The sequence below is a fragment of the Balaenoptera ricei genome, chromosome 5 (assembly GCF_028023285.1).
Source record: "Balaenoptera ricei isolate mBalRic1 chromosome 5, mBalRic1.hap2, whole genome shotgun sequence".
Taxonomy (NCBI): domain Eukaryota; kingdom Metazoa; phylum Chordata; class Mammalia; order Artiodactyla; family Balaenopteridae; genus Balaenoptera; species Balaenoptera ricei.
The window spans coordinates 23,966,214-23,983,571 of record NC_082643.1 but is presented as its reverse complement, the minus strand read 5'-3'; the positions used below and the strand labels follow the sequence as shown (position 1 = coordinate 23,983,571).

Genomic DNA, 17,358 nt, shown 5'->3' with positions numbered 1-17,358 from the left:
TTTAGTTCCTATTATTGAAAGTTTAACTCTTTACTAGGTAAGCCACATGATTTCTCCCTGCTTCCTCTAGTTTCATTTTGAGACTTTGCTTCATTTATATTTCTTACATGTTTTACAGCAAGATTAAAGCAACACATTTCTTGGGATAAAATGTGTATAATTGGTAATGGGGCCCAGGTAGCACTCTGCTTAGAGTGGATCCCTCCTTACTCTGTTTTTGCTGCCCCTGCCCCTCGAAGAAAACTGGGGTGGTTAACAATCAAAGCAGTAACTGTAGGAATTAGAGCAAGCTACAACCTCAGGAACTGAAATTGTGTATCTGTATGCCAAGTTAGTTCTTTATCTCTGCTGCCTAATGTGGCCCCTTTTTCTTTGGACTCACCATGTAATTTCAGGGCATATGCCTGCCAGTAGCTCTGGGTCACATCCTTACAGCTCCTGATTAGAGAAGGAAAAAGTGTCCTTTCCAGCTTCAATTTGAAAATCTTGGGTAGGGATAGAGCGAACAAAATGCTATGATTACCCTTTCTGAGTAGTTGGTTAATGGTGGCTGACAGTCACCCCAACACTACAATCATACGTGTGGAGTATGAGAAAAGCATGTCCAGGAAGGTAGGAGAAGAGGGTTTGAGTAGACAGTGGTGCATGGAAGAGCATCTGAGATGACTTATTATGCTTTTTCTCATATTTTTTCACTGCTAAGATATTCTTATATCTTATTTGCTTATGCTATGGACATAATAATGTCATGAGAATTAGTTGGCATCTTTGAGGTAAGTGCTGGTATATGATTTAAAAGATATTTTGATTCTTAAAATTACTTTAGGTCATTTTTTTATGTTGACTTTAAAGTCGATTTTGGTACATACTTGGCCGAATATAAGATCTTTGAGTATTACTTAAGAGGTGTCTTAGTCATGGAGAACTTGGAAAATAAGGCATTTAGAAATTATCTGAGGGGAATAAGAGCCTGAAGTTATGGGAGTGAAGAGCTGAAATTCAGTGCTCTCTGAAATTATACATTCACTGTAAAGGAGTGAAAATGTCAGCATATAAAGGCTGAGTGATTCAAAGATGTCCATGTGCAGGAACACTCGTTAAAAAATGTTTTCTGAGATTTTTCATAAAATGTGCAACTTCGAAGTAGGATGTTGATATATTCTAGGTCAGCTTTATAGATTCCTGAATGTTATGAAGTTGTTTCAACATCACTTGGGTATTTTGTTAGACCACCCATCATTAAATTACTTTTTTATTTAAAAACGCTAGGTATTTTTCTTATCATTAACATATGTAAAAGTGTTTAAGTACAGAAAAGTACATAAATTTGGGGTAGGTCCATGTAAGAAACTCATTTTAGTAATACTTGAGTTCACATGCTTACCAGACAGTTTTAGGTAGAACCACATGAAATTGCAGTTCAGAAATGGTCAAGTATTAGTAATTTCATACGACTCAATAACATGGTTTCTTTAAAACCCTATCCACAGATAGCCCACGAATTGCTGACCTTGTATTATTAATGTATATCATAGCATGAGCCATATAATTGCTAGAAGAGTATGTTATAGACAACTAAGCATAAAAATTCATCACATAGGCAAAAGATTTAAATAAACTAAGGCTATAATAAGTAGCCTATTCATAAAGCAGTTTTGCTTTTGTTTAGTAAACAAGTGATTTGAGTGCCTATCTAGGAAATCTTGCCTTCAAGGTGGGTGGTCTGCTTGCTGAGCACCTCATACATTATATGCCAGGTAGTGTGCTGAAGTACTTTATCTTACTCATTCTTTCAAAAGTTCTGTAACAACAGGCATTTCTGTTGTGTTTTAGAGACGAGGAAATAAGCCTAGGAAACAGCGGGTCTAAATTGGATTAAAAGTGAGACTCCAGACTGATGATCCGTATTGAGGGAGGTGCATATTCATTGTCCTTATTTCATGATGCTGAATTTGAGCATTTGAATTGTATGTGCAAGTTTGTGTTTGGTTTTAGTAGCATTTTTGACAGTTCACATCTTTATCGTTGTGTAGGAAAGCGGGGAGGGTGGTTTGGAACAGGTAAGTTTTTAATCTTAAAATAGACTTCTTTGGGCCCTTATGTTCCGGCAGAGGAAGTTAGCCTGCATAAGTTAGCTTCTGGTTTATCTTTTTTTGGTGGATCATTTAAGCAACAGAACTTGTTAAGTAAGTTTTGGAACATGGAAAAAAGTTCTCTTCATATCAGTTAGACTATGCTCAATCCTTATCTGCAATGAAGTATATATCTTGAGATGGTATTGAAGTAGCTTGCCATTATAATAAAGTGGCTGATCATGGAATGCAAATAAATGCTTTATGAGAGTTGATCTGGCCTATGAAAAAGTCATTTGGATAGTTGATTAGTTGAAGCTGCCAGTATATTTTTTTTACTCAAAAAACTATGATTCAGTTCTAAGCTAAAGCTGTACATAGTTTCAGTTTCTTGTAACTAGTTGCTTAACTCTGGGATAAGAGCTTCTGTAATTAGTACTGATCAGAATCTAAGTGTTTGGAATGAATTTTCCCCCTTTCTTTAAATATGTTGAACAAATGAGGTATATTTACATGGGCAAGCATAAAAGTCTGATCTGATCTTCCTATCATCTTAAGATTGTGACTCCTGGGATTCGCTGGCTGCCTTGATAACCTTATAAGCAGTCATAGTTTGAGATTCAGAAGCAAATTGGCAAAGTATATCAAGGCACTCCTTTGTCCCAGTTTTATTTTTGAGATATAACGTAATAGATGCGCAACATAATAATTTGATACATGTATATTGCAAAATGATTACCCCCCCCAAGGACAGTTCTTCTGCATTGATCTTTGTTTTTAATGGAGTGAATCTAGACTGATATTCCTGAACAATTGGCTGTTTTCTGAAGTGCATTATTTTGACCATAATAAAGGCAAATATTTGCTCTATCTTCCTGCAGTGTATTCCCCACCTTTTTCTTAGAAGTCCATTATTATCTCAAAGGTCTATAAATCCCTGTACTGTAGGAATTTATACATAGGTATATAGAGATAAAGCTGTATCATAAATTTTTTTAAACTTGTAAAGAAGCAACTCTGTTTTCTTACTAGATTATCCATATGGATTATGCATAAGTCATGGAAGGGCTAAATTACACTTACGTTGGAAATATAAGGTCAAATGGAATTGTGGATACTGCTTGTTTTGCTAAGAGCAAAATGCTTTTCCACCTGGAGAGGTAGGTTTTTCCAGACATGTACTCAATGTTGAGTAAAAGACAAGGTTGAATTGAGGGATAAGGAGATAAAACCAAAAGGGGTACTTACCTAGCCCCATGAGAGATTTTTTAAGGAGAAAATGTGGTCACTGGGTTGTGTGGTTCAGAAAAAGCAGAGTATTTAAGACAGCAGACAGTATTTAAGACAGAGCCTCTGAGATGGTCTGAAAGCTCAGCAAATAACATGAATGTTGATAACTGCCCTAAGTTCTTAACCTAGGAAGGTGTCTGATTACAACTTTTTCATTTTGTAAGAGGACAGCTTTTGTTCGTGTACAGGCACACCTCAAAGATATTGAGGGTTTGGTTCCAGACCACCCAAATAAAGCGAATATCACAATAAAGCAAGTCACTTTTTTTTTGGTTTCCCAGTGCGTATAAAAGTTAATGTTTACACTACTGTAGTCTATTAAGTGTGCAATAACATTATGTCTTAAAAAATGTACCTTAATTTAAAAATACTTTATTACTAAAAAACACTAATTATCTGGATCTTCAGCAAGTTGTAATCTTTCTTTACTGGTAGAGGGTTTGAAATACTGCAAGAATTATCAAAATATGATACAAAGACACGAAGTGAGCAGGTGCTGTTAGGAAGATGGCACAGGTAGCCGCAGACCTTCCGTTTGTTTTAACAAAACAAACCCCCCTCCACCCCCACCCCCACCCTGTATCCCTGAAGCACGGGAAAACGAGGTGTATGCCTGCGGTAGAACTTCATAGCGATGTGTGTGTGTGCTTTTATGAACCCCTAGCCGAGATGATTGTCTTGGTATGTGTCCATAAAATAACTGTGCCTAGTGTGTCCCAGAAACTGGACTAGGGTTACTTACGTTTTTTTTCCTAATAGAATGTATTGTTGATGTAAGTTGTGATTATATGTCTCTTAAAGAATGGTGTAAAAATAACTGGAAGCAGACGACTGTCTTTACTTGCTTGTGTTTTCTATTATGGTTACATGATCCAGCATTTTCTGTCTTGGTGTAGGAACTTAGTGATTTGGCCCGTGACCCTCCAGCACAATGTTCTGCAGGTCCAGTTGGGGATGATAGTAAGTAATTTTCAAGTTGATTTTTATGGTTAGTTTCGAAAAAGCTTGTGTATTTTTAGATAATAACAAGAGTGTTTTCTTTTTCTAGTGTTTCATTGGCAAGCCACAATTATGGGACCTGTAAGTACTGAGAATTAAGTTTTTGCTTTTAATTAAAATCCAGCATTGATGTAGTTAGTAATTTTTAACTAAGCCTTTAGCTTTATTTTATTACATTGTAATTTTATTTGAGATATGCTATGGTTGTTGCACTGCTTTTGAAAGAAACAATTGGTCATTAGTTAAGTATACTGTTAAGTGTCTGTCCCTGTGTTCAGGTTGTAGAGTATGTATAGCTTTTCTATGATCTATCAAATATCTCTTCCAATCTTATTTTCTTTCATAGCAATGTAAAGTATTGTCACAGAGCTTCCTGACTTATAGCCCATTAGTTTTCTGGCTGTACCATGATATTACTCAAAGATCTTACTCTCTTCGTGTAGCTGCCTAAAATCTAGCTTAATTGTATTATTTTGATATTTGAGTTTTTATAGAACTTTAGTTTCATGTAAAATTTGAATATTTTTAGGTAGATAGTGATATTTTGTTTTATTTTATTTTGGCCATGCCATGCGGCATGTGGGATCTTAGTTCCCTGACCAGGGATTGAACCTACGCCTCCCGCATTGGGAGCGTGGAGTCCTAACCACTGGACCGTCAGGGAAGTCCTTAGAAAGTGACATTTTGAATACAGCAAAATTCCTTTCTATCCTGGGTAGATAAGAAACTGTATGTGCTGGATAATTGAATATTCAGAATTATGGATACCATGTAAGAGTTTTCACAGAATTAGAGCACAGTAAAACATCCTGGGGTAAGACTGTATCTTGAACAATACTTAACATTTTTTTTGGCTTGGAAGGTACCTAAGGATTTCTATTCTGAGGGGTGTGTGTGTGTGTTACTGAATTTTCTGCTTTCTTCCCCCTTTTGGTATTTTAATCTCAACATAACTGGCAGTAATGTACTAGGTGAGATAATGGTCAGTAAGTAGATATTTCTAATTCTAAAAGAAGAAATGCCCTTGGGAAAAAAAGCTAGCCAGTGGGTGGGTTGGTTTAGCAAGTGTTCATTCAGCAGTTCTGATTGTAAATCACATGGAGGGGGGATATTTAGTTTAACAATTTGCGATGTGTCTGTGATTGAGATCCTAATGAAAAAACTACAGAGTCAGGGTTGTTTCCAGTTACCTCAAGGTCTATTTTTACTGTTCTAAGTGCTTGCTTTTGTCTAATTGGTGACAAAACTGTGATTCCCGCCCCCCCCCCCCTTAAATACACTTAGTTAAGTAACTCATGGCTTACCCAGTTTGGCCCATACAAAGTTTTATTTTTTGGCCATGACCAGGGATCAAACCCGTGCCCCTTGCAGCGGAAGCGCGGATTCTTAACCACTGGACCACCAGGGAGGTCCCGGCCCACACAGTGTTTTACACATTGACAGTCTTCACATAAAAACCCTCTGACTAGACCCTCCTTCTACAAGTGTGGGGTGGAGTAGCAGCTGCCTCCTTTCTTCAGAAAATGTGTGTCTGCCACAATTTCTACCAGGTCCACTTAGGCACTTACAGTTGCAACTTCTAGAATTTTCCCATTATAGATCACCAATTTTCAAAGCAAAGAATTCAGTAAAATGCCTTGCCATATCTATACCAAATAAAGCTCATCTTTGATTCAGAGTGCTTTAAGATAGTCTCATTATAAAAATTAGTTGTCTGTACTAATAAAGCACAAAAGAGTTGGTAGTCAGGACTTAAAATTGGATGGTGTGCATAATAAACCAACTCTTTTAAATCAGTGCAATGTTTTTCTGCTAGACTTTTGAGACTTCGTTATTTTATTTATTCCTTTCCAAAAGGTAAGGAATACACCTATAGTAAATCAAAGTGACGCATAATTGAGGAGTTTGTTAGTAATTTTCCACAGAATAGAAGATTGCTTATCCTAAAGAATTTTTCAGCTGTTAATTTGCTTTTATTTTCAGGAAACATTTTTCATTTATATGTATTTCAGATTATGGCTATGCTTTGCTAATTTTTTTCAGCAACCTTTTAATATAAAGGAATAGCAGTTTTCTGCTTTTGAAAACAAATATTTGATTTTCAGAACTATTTAAGTATTCCCTGATTAACAAGAGCAAAAAATATATTTATACCATAATAGCACAGTTCTGCTTTAGTAACATTAGTCTCTGAAAGGTACTTGTTTTCTAAGGAGGTTAATTTTCACTGTTGGGTAATTTCAGGAATGAGTCAAAAGTTATAAAAACTCACCCAAAATGCAGATTTTAACTGCACGCTTTGTAAGCAAGCACCTCAGTTTAGATGCCAGCTTGTAAATGGTTAACAATTATCCTTACTATGAAGTGTATCAATGAAACAACCATGCTGTTTTGGCTTTTGACTGCATCTTTATGACAGAACGTCACAGTTTGATTAGATAATATTATTTTGTTAGTATGCCTACCCTAAGTGGCATGCAGATGTGACCCAAAACAGTAGGGCTAGTGGTGGCATAACAATCCATAAATTGCAGATTTGCTGGAAGAATAAACGTTAACAAAATTACATTTGCTTTGGAGTGCTTCTTGGGTCAAAGTGATGGCAGTGTCACAGAACTAAAGATTTCTGACTTTCTAAGGTGTGGAGCATCTAATTTAGGTTTCATGACAGAGTTACTATTGGATTTTGGTGGATTATAGTAAGGAAATGTTCTTGATGATTGAACAAAAATGCTTGGTTCTTAAAAACTACGTGCTAGCTTGTTCTTTCCAAAGGCAAGATACTGCGGAAGCACAAATGCCGATAAAAATAAACCGTTGAAAGAAGGTGGCAGAGTGTTGCTCATTATGTGGTTTTTAAACTTTTGTTGGTTATTTTGTGCTATGTTAAGGGAAATTTCCATGAAGAATTGATGCAGTGAGGAGAAACTAACTTCCTTACCTATTGTTTCTGATATTTATGTGCTTGCCTTTTTTTTTTTTTTTTTTAATTTATTTATTTATTTATTTATTTTTGGCTGTGTTGGGTCTTCGTTTCTGCGCGAGGGCTTTCTCTAGTTGTGGCAAGTGGGGGCCACTCTTCATCGCGGTGCGCGGGCCTCTCATTATCGCGGCCTCTCTTGTTGCAGAGCACAGGCTCCAGACGCGCAGGCTCAGTAATTGTGGCTCACGGGCCCAGCTGCTCCGCAGCATGTGGGATCTTCCCAGACCAGGGCTCGAACCCGTGTCCCCGGCATTGGCAGGCAGATTCTCAACCACTGCGCCACCAGGGAAGCCCCAATGCTTGCCTTTTTTAAATTGTAAATGGAGCTGGCAGAAAGACATTGTTGAAATTATTTTGAGAACCACATTAACTTCCATCTAATCTATGATACATAGCCATAGAAGAAAGTACCGTATCTGTGAATAATGTAACTATTGGCAGCCTGAGCAGAATCAGATACAAAAACCATCTGAAGTAAAATATTTGGTCCATCTGAAGTAAGATCTTGAACTAAAGCAGTGGGTATTGTTTTATTGTTACATAAGGGTGAATTTTTCAATTTATGTTGTTTATTATGTTTTTCCTGCAAAGGCTAATAATATGTGAAAACTCCTCTTTAGTACCTTACTCTTTAAGGAGCTTTATAGTCTAGTGTAAGAGGAAAATACAAATACGGAAGTTAAAATTATGTTGGATAATAGTGTACAGAACAAGATATTTTAAAAAGGACAGCCTGCAGTTTGTACTAAAGGGAGGGCTGTATTTATCTTTTTTAATTTATCTTTTTTAAGACATTTAAGCACAAGATGGACCCTACAGTATAGGTAGGGTCCTGTGGGTAAGGAAGAATATTCCAAGTAGGGAAAGAAACAGGAGAAAAAGGAGATGTGAAACATACTTATTTTATGTGCAATACAGAGAGTGTATTCTGGAGAAGAGGTGGAAGATGAGACTAACTAGATGGGTGGAAATCAGATCATTAAAGCACAGGAGTTTGAACTTTAATCTTGAAAGCTGTGCTAGATTTCAAGCTGGAGAGTAACTTGGACCTTGAAAAGACCACTTCAGCATTAGGGTGAGGCATAAATTGGAGGGAAGCCAGAGTGAAGGCAGGAATACTACCAATAGTAAACCACTGCCATAATGTAGACAAAAGATAGTAAGATCTCGAACTAAAGCAGTGGGTATAAAGGAGAGGAGTCTGGTTCAGGAGACTTCAACGGTCTTTGACATTTGGTAACTACTGTGAGGAGATGGGAAAGAATCAATGATGAGATCCTAGTCTGTGGCTTTACGATTGTGGTTTGAGTCTTTGACACATGAGACATCCAAGTAGAAATATTCAATAGGCATTTGAATATATGTCCTGGAATGAATAACTACACCGGAGATAGATTCCAGAGTTACCAAAATAAGTGTGGGACAGGAGATAGAAGCAGAAGATGGATCCGTAGGAATACCAATACATTATAGTTGCCGTAGGGCAAGAGTACAGACACTGAGGGAGGAGCAACTTGGACAAATTTGAGCAAAACCAGGGTAGAAGCTTTCTAAAAAAGAGATACAATATGTATTCTGGATTTCTAAGATGGGGTCAATTTGCTGATCAGTGTATTCCTTTTTTTTTTCTTGGTGTATTTGTTTGCTGTCAATTTATGGTAAATTTGATATAGAGCCTCAATTTTTTAGATGACGTAGTTTGGTTACCTTTAGATCATGTATGGTTTTTACCAGTTTTTCCTCTTTGCTGGAATTTTAGTGTTAATTTGTAACATTGAAATATTTTCACTCTGTAAGTTCTTTTTTTTTGAAAAAGTGAAATGAAATTTGGCTTTGCCTAAATCTCACTGTTAGACTGCTTTTAAGAAACAGTCAGATATAGTGCTTGATTGTATGAAACTTGGAATGAAAGCTTAAACAGAACTTTTGGAATTGGCTTTAATGAAAACTTAATGTTTTGGGGTTTACCCTTAAATTGTTAACTGTACTCAGTAGAAACATATATCTTCAGTATGAGCCTATTTTATAAAAGGGTATGCTGTTTGAAGCATCTATTTCCAGTTAATGTAGCGCTATTATTTAACAATGATATATTGGTCTAATAAGTTCGGATCACATTCTGGTGCCTTGCTTTGATTTGTTTTTCTATACTTCTCAGATGCTGTTTTGCAGTCTTAGTTTTTTGAATTAAAATTTTTTGTAGGCACTATGAAAAGGAGGGACTTGGGAGTAGGAAAGACTTATTTAAAGAGTAGTACTTCCATTTAATAGTCATGTTTCTTTGAACTTGATTATCAGTAAGTTGACCTTTCTCCTTTAAAACCCAGGTACATACCCTTGTTCATTTTTCATAATAGCTATAACATTTCACTGTATGTCTCTTTACCAGACTGTAAGCTCATCAAGATAAGAAATTGTTCTGTGTCCCTTACGTATACTTAGTAAATAGAACGGCGGAGTTAAAGTAATTCAACTAATGTTTAGTTATTTTACAGAGGTCTGGGGATTAAATGAACTTAAAGCGTCAGACCTGTGAAGGTTATTTGCCTCACATACAGAGTGGGCATAGAAAAAGGCTCATATTAGTGCTGTATATATCCTCACTCAAATGGAGAGGAATAGGTGTTGGTAATAACTCAATTACTGCAAATTTTCAAACATGTCTTCAGGTTGGCTCTGCATATCCAGAGACAATTATGCAATCCCTTTTTTAAAAAAAAAAAAACTTTGACCTTAAAATCCTTGACTGGGTCACCATCTTTTGTCGTCATTCTTTGATCCGAGTCGAGCAGTGGTCTTCAGAAGACCTGGGTTTGAATCCTGGTTCTATCGTGTACCAATTGTACACTTCACTAAGTAATTTCAAGTCCTATTTTACTCAACTCATAAAATGGGAACAATATCTTTTTCCTTTTATTGGTTAATAAATTAAATGTAAAATACTAGCAAGTTTCTCCCCAATGTTACTTCATACTAACATTGTACAGTATTTATTTACTGAGGAGTTCTTCATACTCAAAGTGAGCAAGACAGCTAAGGAGAAAAAGTAGTAATATAACTTAAAATTTTGTATTTTCTGTTGAAATACAGACAGACATTCCACAGTTTTCCAAATCAAGTAATCCTGTGTATTGATTGGCTGTAGAGAACTCAGTAGTGTGCTTTTTTTTTTTTTTTTTTTTTTTTTTTTTTTTGGTTGTGTTGGGTCTTCGTTTCTGTGCGAGGGCTTTCTCTAGTTGTGGCAAGCAAGCGGGGGCCACTCTTCATCGCGGTGCGCGGGTCTCTCACTATCGCAGCCTCTCCTGTTGCGGAGCACAGGCTGCAGACGCGCAGGCTCAGTAATTGTGGCTCACGGGCCCGGCCGCTCTGCGGCATGTGGGATCTTCCCAGACCAGGGTTCGAACCCGTGTCCCCTGCATTAGCAGGCAGATTCTCAACCACTGCGCCACCAGGGAAGCCCAGTAGTGTGCTTTTGAAGAAAAGACTACATGGTTTTTATTTTTTAATTTATTATTTTTATTTTTGGCTGCATTGGGTCTTCGTTGCTGCGCGCGGGCTTTCTCTAGTTGTGGCGAGCGGGGGCTAGTCTTCATCGCAGTGCGTGGGCTTCTCATTGTGGTGGCTCCTCTTGTTGCGGAGCACGGGCTCTAAGCACGTGGGCTTCAGTAGTTGTGGCGCAGGGGCTTAGTTACTCCGCGGCATGTGGGATCTTCTTGGACCGGGGCTTGAACCCGTGTTCCCTGCATTGGCAGGCAGATTCTTAAACATTGCGCCACCAGGCAAGTCCCAAGACTTCATGGTTTTTAAGTGAGAATTTTGAGGAGCCAATTGGGAACTAAACTTTCTTTAAAAACATATTCTGTTTCTGTTCCACTTCTCCTATTGAAGGGAGTTGTTACGTTACCTATAAGACCTAACTTTTTGGTTTGCCAGTAACCAGAATAGCCTGTTGAGGTACAAAGCCATTTGTGTATATATGACTATCATTAGAAGAAATATTCTGCAAATAAATGTAAGCTTATATTTTCAAATTATAATTTGGTACTATTATGTAGACTTTTATTGCTAAGTATACTTTGTGAGAGTTCGGGTCTAGAACCTTGTGTTTCTGGGTAATATTTTCTAAATTTCTTTACTTAAATAAAGTAGGATCTAAGTAAATTAGGGTTCATTGTTCTATAGTAAATATTGTGATTTTTCATTAATATGAACTTCATTGTGGAATAATTTGGACTCTTGCAGTGTAAATAGGTAATTTTGCTTCATATTAGAGAAATGCTTAGAAAATAGAAATGTTACATGAATTATCTAGCAATAACATTTAAAATAGCAGAGTTAAGCATATTTTTCTTTTCACAGAATGACAGCCCATATCAAGGCGGTGTATTCTTTTTGACAATTCATTTTCCTACAGACTACCCCTTCAAACCACCTAAGGCAAGTATTTCCCCCCCCAAATCTGTGAGTATAGATTTGTGTTCTATTCCAGAAATAAGAATTTCTAATTCTTAGAAATTAGGGTTCTGTGTAAGTCAAGGCTGAATTGATATGAATGTATAGTGAATAAGAATAATTGAGGCTGAATGTATATATTGAGTTGAATCACTGATGTTGAATGCTGACTCTTAACCTTTAGTTAAAAGAGCAGCTAAATCTGGATTTGAACTTTGTAAATGGAGGTGAGAATTGCCTTATCCTTAATGTTGCAAGGCTCAAATATACCATGTGAAAGCTTTTTTTATTTTCTCCTTTACTGTGCTTATACAGATTTGGATTATTACCCCTCATGTACAATACTTCCAAATATCCAACTTCAGTATGCATTTTCACATGTTGCTACAAATTATACCCTATTTGTATTGGGGTTTCGACAGACTGTAATACATTTTGGGCTTTGAGCTTGCATGCGTAACAGTAAATTTATCAAAACTCAAGAGTTGCTTAATGCACTGGGGTGACTGGTTTATAGGTATTAAAAGCATGTGGTCCTTAACTTTTCAGAGGGATAGAGATAAAACTCAAGCTATATGAATAACTATGGAAGACAGTATATATAGAACATTGGCACGTCACTAAAACTATCTTCACAGTTATAGGTGCAATATGACAGTTATTTTAGATGAAATGCCTTTGTGATATTCAAATTTGTGTTTTTTATGTACAGTGGAAATGGAGGCTCAAATACATACCTTTGTAACTCGATGCCTTAAATGAGCTGGCCTGTGTGTTTTGGTTTACATTTGGAAGTTTCTTATTTTTAAGTGAATGTTAAATACCCTTCAAATGGCTCTTTGATACTCATGATATGGTAGGGCCAAAAGTTAACCTTCAGAACAACCCACTATATCATTGACAATAAAATTTTTGTCCCAAAGTTGTATATTCCATTTAATTAAAAATAGGGGAGCCCCTGAGGGATCTTGGTCAGAATATAGAAACCAGTTTCTGTAATATTTGGTCCTTTTAAGTGTATTAATTAGGTTTTAGCTATTTGATTTTTTAGAATTTTAACAGTATTTTGAGTCTTGCTAAAGTCTTCTGCCAGAGTTTAGGGTGCTTGTTTTTATTTGGGAAAAATACCTAAAGTTTTTGTTTTTGTTTTTGTTTTTAGGTTGCATTTACAACAAGAATTTATCATCCAAATATTAACAGTAATGGCAGCATTTGTCTCGATATTCTAAGATCACAGTGGTCTCCTGCTTTAACTATTTCTAAAGGTAAAATAGTTTTAGAGAAAGTCTTGAGAGGCTGATTTTCTAATAGTTAAAGGAGTTTCACTTTTGAGCCTACTTTTCTGAGTATTTTTATAATGACAAGTTTTTGATAAAGGTGGGGAAAGGAACAAGAAGTTACATCATTTTTGCTCTTTTAGCAGTATTGATTTAAAAACATTTTGTGGGAAGAAGTTAACATTCAAATGGGGGGGCATTATTTGCAAATAACAGTAGCAACGTTTATTTTAATTGATTCTGCAGTATTTTTCAATCCCAAGCCACCTGCACATCTCATTCACTTGTTGCCTTTTAGCTAAAATGATATACCGAAAGTTAATAGAGCTTTTGAAACTTGTGCTTTCTTATAGAAAAACTGTGATTTTGCTTTCCTGTGTTTATTATTTTTTAGATAAAAAACCTTTTTAAAAAACCTTTAGTTAGGTGTTTTGTGGTCATGGTAGGTTGTTCCTACCTAATAATAGTCTAAAATGTATAGTCTTGGGAAGGTCTGTAGATAAATTCTGCTCTTCTACTTTAATAGGGATCCATTATGTGACATCTTTAATAGGTTGTCCAGTCTCCATGTCAATATCCCAGATGGAGATGGAGTGTCTCTGCATCTCTTACTCTTTGAATGACTCTGGTGGCTTTTATGTCGCTTTTACCCCACAAATAAAATCATCTAACACAAAACTACTTAATGGGAAGGAAGTCTGCCTTTTAGTGATTTTCAGTTTTTGGTGTTGGCTTAGCATTCCTTAGTACACAAAATGAGTTTTTAATGTTGCTAATTATGACAGTATTTCAGATATTTGAGGATAGCAGCTAACTCGAAGCATTCTCAGTTTCTGGCTGAGTACTTACTGCAGCATTCCCCAGATTGTTTCTTGAAATAGTTAATAGTGTTTTACCAAAAGTTTTATTTTTATGAGTATGGTAAATGCAACGTGAAACTGGTTTTGTTCATTTGGTTTTTAAGGCAGGACATCATAAAGTCTCTCATATGTTTGTACAGTGCTTTTGAATCTCCTTAAAGGGACTGTGTAGTGTTCCTAAAATTTTATTTGATTGGAAATACTTTTTGCGGGGAAAAAGAAAAACAATTTGGGTGAATGCTGCTGTAATTCTTTTCAAGTGTGGCATAATTTTAGGCCTATTTTTCACCCTCTTGGATACATTCAAGTTTCTTTTCAGATCAGGCTCTCTTAACACCAGATACCTGGTATTAAGAAAGCGTTAATACTAGGTTCCAGGTTATTTTTTTAACCATCGTTGGGAATGCACTGTAATACTGAACACTTCTTCTATAAATGGGTTTAGTTTTATATCTGCCCCCGCACTTGGGTTTAAAATTATATGTGCGATAATAATGTTGTCTTTTGACCATTTTAAGCTTTTATATCTTAAACTTTTATAAAAACCTTGCACAGTGTCTGGCACATAACAGACATTCAGAATGAATTAGGTACATGTTCCATGATGCTTGGCATCTTTTAAGTTGATATTTTGAACAGGGCAGGGTAAGAGCTAGAGTTGAAGGCCCACTTAGTAATAGATCTTGACGTTGTTAAATTTAACCAATACTCTTGGGATATGGTCTCTGCCTTATAAATTCAGGGAGACAAAGCATACAGTCATTGGGGGGCAGTTGTGAATTTTTGTGAAATTCCCCCGAGAGCAGGACAGAAAGTGGATTTTTTTATCATGACAAACAGCTAAGAATAATACTGCACAGATGTTCCCCAGATATTTTTATTCAAGGTCCCCCCACCCCGCAGAGTACCAAGAAACTCCAGTTACTTAAATTCTTATACCACTTAACTATTTTAAAAGGTAATACAGGGAATTCCCTGGTGGTCCAGTGGTTAGAACTCTGCGCTTCTGCTACAGGGGGCACGGGTTCGATCCCTGGTTGGGGAACTAAGATCCCACATGGCTTGCAGCACAGCAAAAAAAAAAAATAGTAATATAAACTAATATGGCATCATTTTACTACCTTAGAACCCCTGATTTTGGCAGATTTTTACATCTAATCAGTAAACTTGATGCCAGCAAAGATCTGTTTTTAGTATTTCTTACCTACCAGGAACTTGTCTCCTATAAAGCAGAATCTCTGTAAAGCTTTGTCTTATGGAGACTAAGATATAAACTAATAAAAATCTTTTGAAGATTGAGGTTTATAATACATGTTTTTAAATACTTGTATTTATCCAAATTCCTGATGATGGGTAACAAGCATTTGTTTTCTTCCAGTTCTTTTATCCATTTGTTCACTGCTATGTGATCCAAACCCAGATGACCCCCTAGTGCCAGAGATTGCACGGATCTATAAAACAGACAGAGATAAGTAAGTATGTACTAGTTTAAGAAAACAGTATAAAAAGTGGCTTTTCTTAATAAGTTAGGCTTACACTTTGCTGTAAGTCGTGGCAACGCCAAGAAGACTTGATGCTTATTTCTGGTAAGATGATAGTTGAAATGTGTAGAAAGCCAGTTATTGAAATGTGATTTTTTTTTTAATTTGGTTTATGTGGCAGTAAATAGCCCATCTAAAATGTTTTATTTTTCTAACATGTTCAACGTTTTGTCACTTTGTTTTGAGGAAGAAAGGTATTTTTTCTTCACCCCAATTGTGTTTTTGAAAAAAAATATCGGTACTGTTGTAAAAATTTGGTTTAAATTTTTTATATATTGAATTCTTTATGTACAACTTTACCATTATAACTTGTATGTTATAATTAATGCTAAGTATACTTGTTCAATTAGGTACAATAGGTTAGCAAGAGAGTGGACAGAGAAATACGCTATGTTGTAGGGTAAGAGGATCTGCACTCTATGGTGCGCTTATTCATGGTACTGCCAGCACTTGAGTGCTGCATGCATTAAGGCACTGTATTAACTAACAAAAGGTAACAGATGTGGCAGTTTTCTGAAAACTGTACATTTAACTGCTTGATCTCTGTTTAGCGTGAAAGTATACCCAATAGTCATTATTGCTTGAGAGTATTTTTGCATGGCAAACCAGTTATCTAGCACCAGTAAGAAAAGAAAAATTTAGTTTCTTTTTCAAACTACTACAGTATTTAAATTTTAACTTTAAAATTGGTATATTTTAAACTTCAGTACTATATGGAATGTGGTAACTTGGTTAAAATTTTGCCAAGAGATAACAATGTAAGGGAGAAACACTTTCAAGCCTCACCATCTATACTAAATGTTCATTACTGACAAGCATGCATTAGTGTCAGCTATACTTTGTGGCTCCCCGTATGCTAAATAAAAACCTTTGTTTTAAAGTGCTGGCTCTACAAGAGGTATCCTTAAATGAGGTAACCATGAATTGGGGGAAAGAATTTTTATATGTTAAAGTTAGAAAAATGGTTGAACTATGTTTAGTTCTTGGTTTGAAATGAAGTTAGTTAATATTTTATAGAGGTCAAACTGTAACTATAAATCAAAAGTTCTCCTATGCCCTTTTATATATTTGTTTCTTAAAGTTATCACTTCATTATTTGTTCGGGTAAGTAGCCTGTGGCATGGTTGTAATACAAGGAGAAATTGATAGCATTTTATCAGTATTAGTGATCTTCCTGAGTAATAAATAACCTTGCTCATGTATGAATTACCTGTTGATCTTTTAAAACAAAGATGCCCCCAGTTGTACTCCCAGAGTCTCATTCATCAGGTCTCAAGGGGGGCTTGTTAGCGCCAATCACCACACTTTAAAAGTAACACATGGTTTTGATTAACACATGACACACCCACCTCGTCTTGAAAATTACTGCTCTTTTATCACCTTACCCAGTGTCTTACTTTTCTGCCTGTGCCGAAGTCTCAAAGGCATTGTCTCTTTTGGTACTATCCAGGGTGAAGTAACTTTTCAAAGTCTAGGATTCAGATCAAAATGTTTTAGTTCATTGTTTGGTCTGGCTTTAATGGAAATTGCTATAGATGTACAGAATCTGCTGTTCTTATGAATTGTAAAAAAAATTTTAAATGTTAAAATTTGTTGGAATGGATACTAATTGTAGAGTTTCTAATAGAACATTAGCTCAGTGGTAGGAGACAGAAAAGGTCTTTGATTTTTGTTAGTCATTCTATGTGTTTATTAAAATACTACTTTCAGTGTATTAGGACATTGTATTGAAGCATAAAGTTCTCGTTTCCTACATTGCTTTGAGTACCAGTGCTTTTTCTTCCTTGTTGGCTTTATTCTAATCATAGCCATTAAAGGTGACTCCCTGATGAGTCTAGAGGTAAAATAGATTCTTTCCTTCCCTTTTAAGTATTAAAAATTATT

At 36.0% G+C, this 17,358-nt stretch overlaps 1 protein-coding gene across 8 annotated transcripts in view; it reads left to right on the top strand.

The window, feature by feature from the left end:
- Window positions 1-17,358, top strand: part of UBE2D3 (ubiquitin conjugating enzyme E2 D3) — a 72,003-nt gene that overhangs the window by 52,039 nt on the left and 2,606 nt on the right. For 5 of the 8 annotated variants that reach the window (XM_059922501.1, XM_059922496.1, XM_059922497.1 and 2 more), the window contains 6 exons: window positions 4,259-4,322; window positions 4,411-4,442; window positions 11,704-11,781; window positions 12,956-13,061; window positions 15,312-15,405; window positions 15,825-15,874. In XM_059922501.1, coding sequence (XP_059778484.1) covers window position 4,322; window positions 4,411-4,442; window positions 11,704-11,781; window positions 12,956-13,061; window positions 15,312-15,405; window positions 15,825-15,873 — 360 coding nt within the window. In that variant the 5' untranslated portion in view covers window positions 4,259-4,321 and the 3' untranslated portion in view covers window position 15,874. Of the gene's footprint in view, window positions 1-3,104; window positions 3,233-4,258; window positions 4,323-4,410; window positions 4,443-11,703; window positions 11,782-12,955; window positions 13,062-15,311; window positions 15,406-15,824; window positions 15,875-17,358 lie in introns of all 8 variants that reach the window. The other 3 variants (XM_059922499.1, XM_059922498.1, XM_059922502.1) reach the window with 3 other exon arrangements.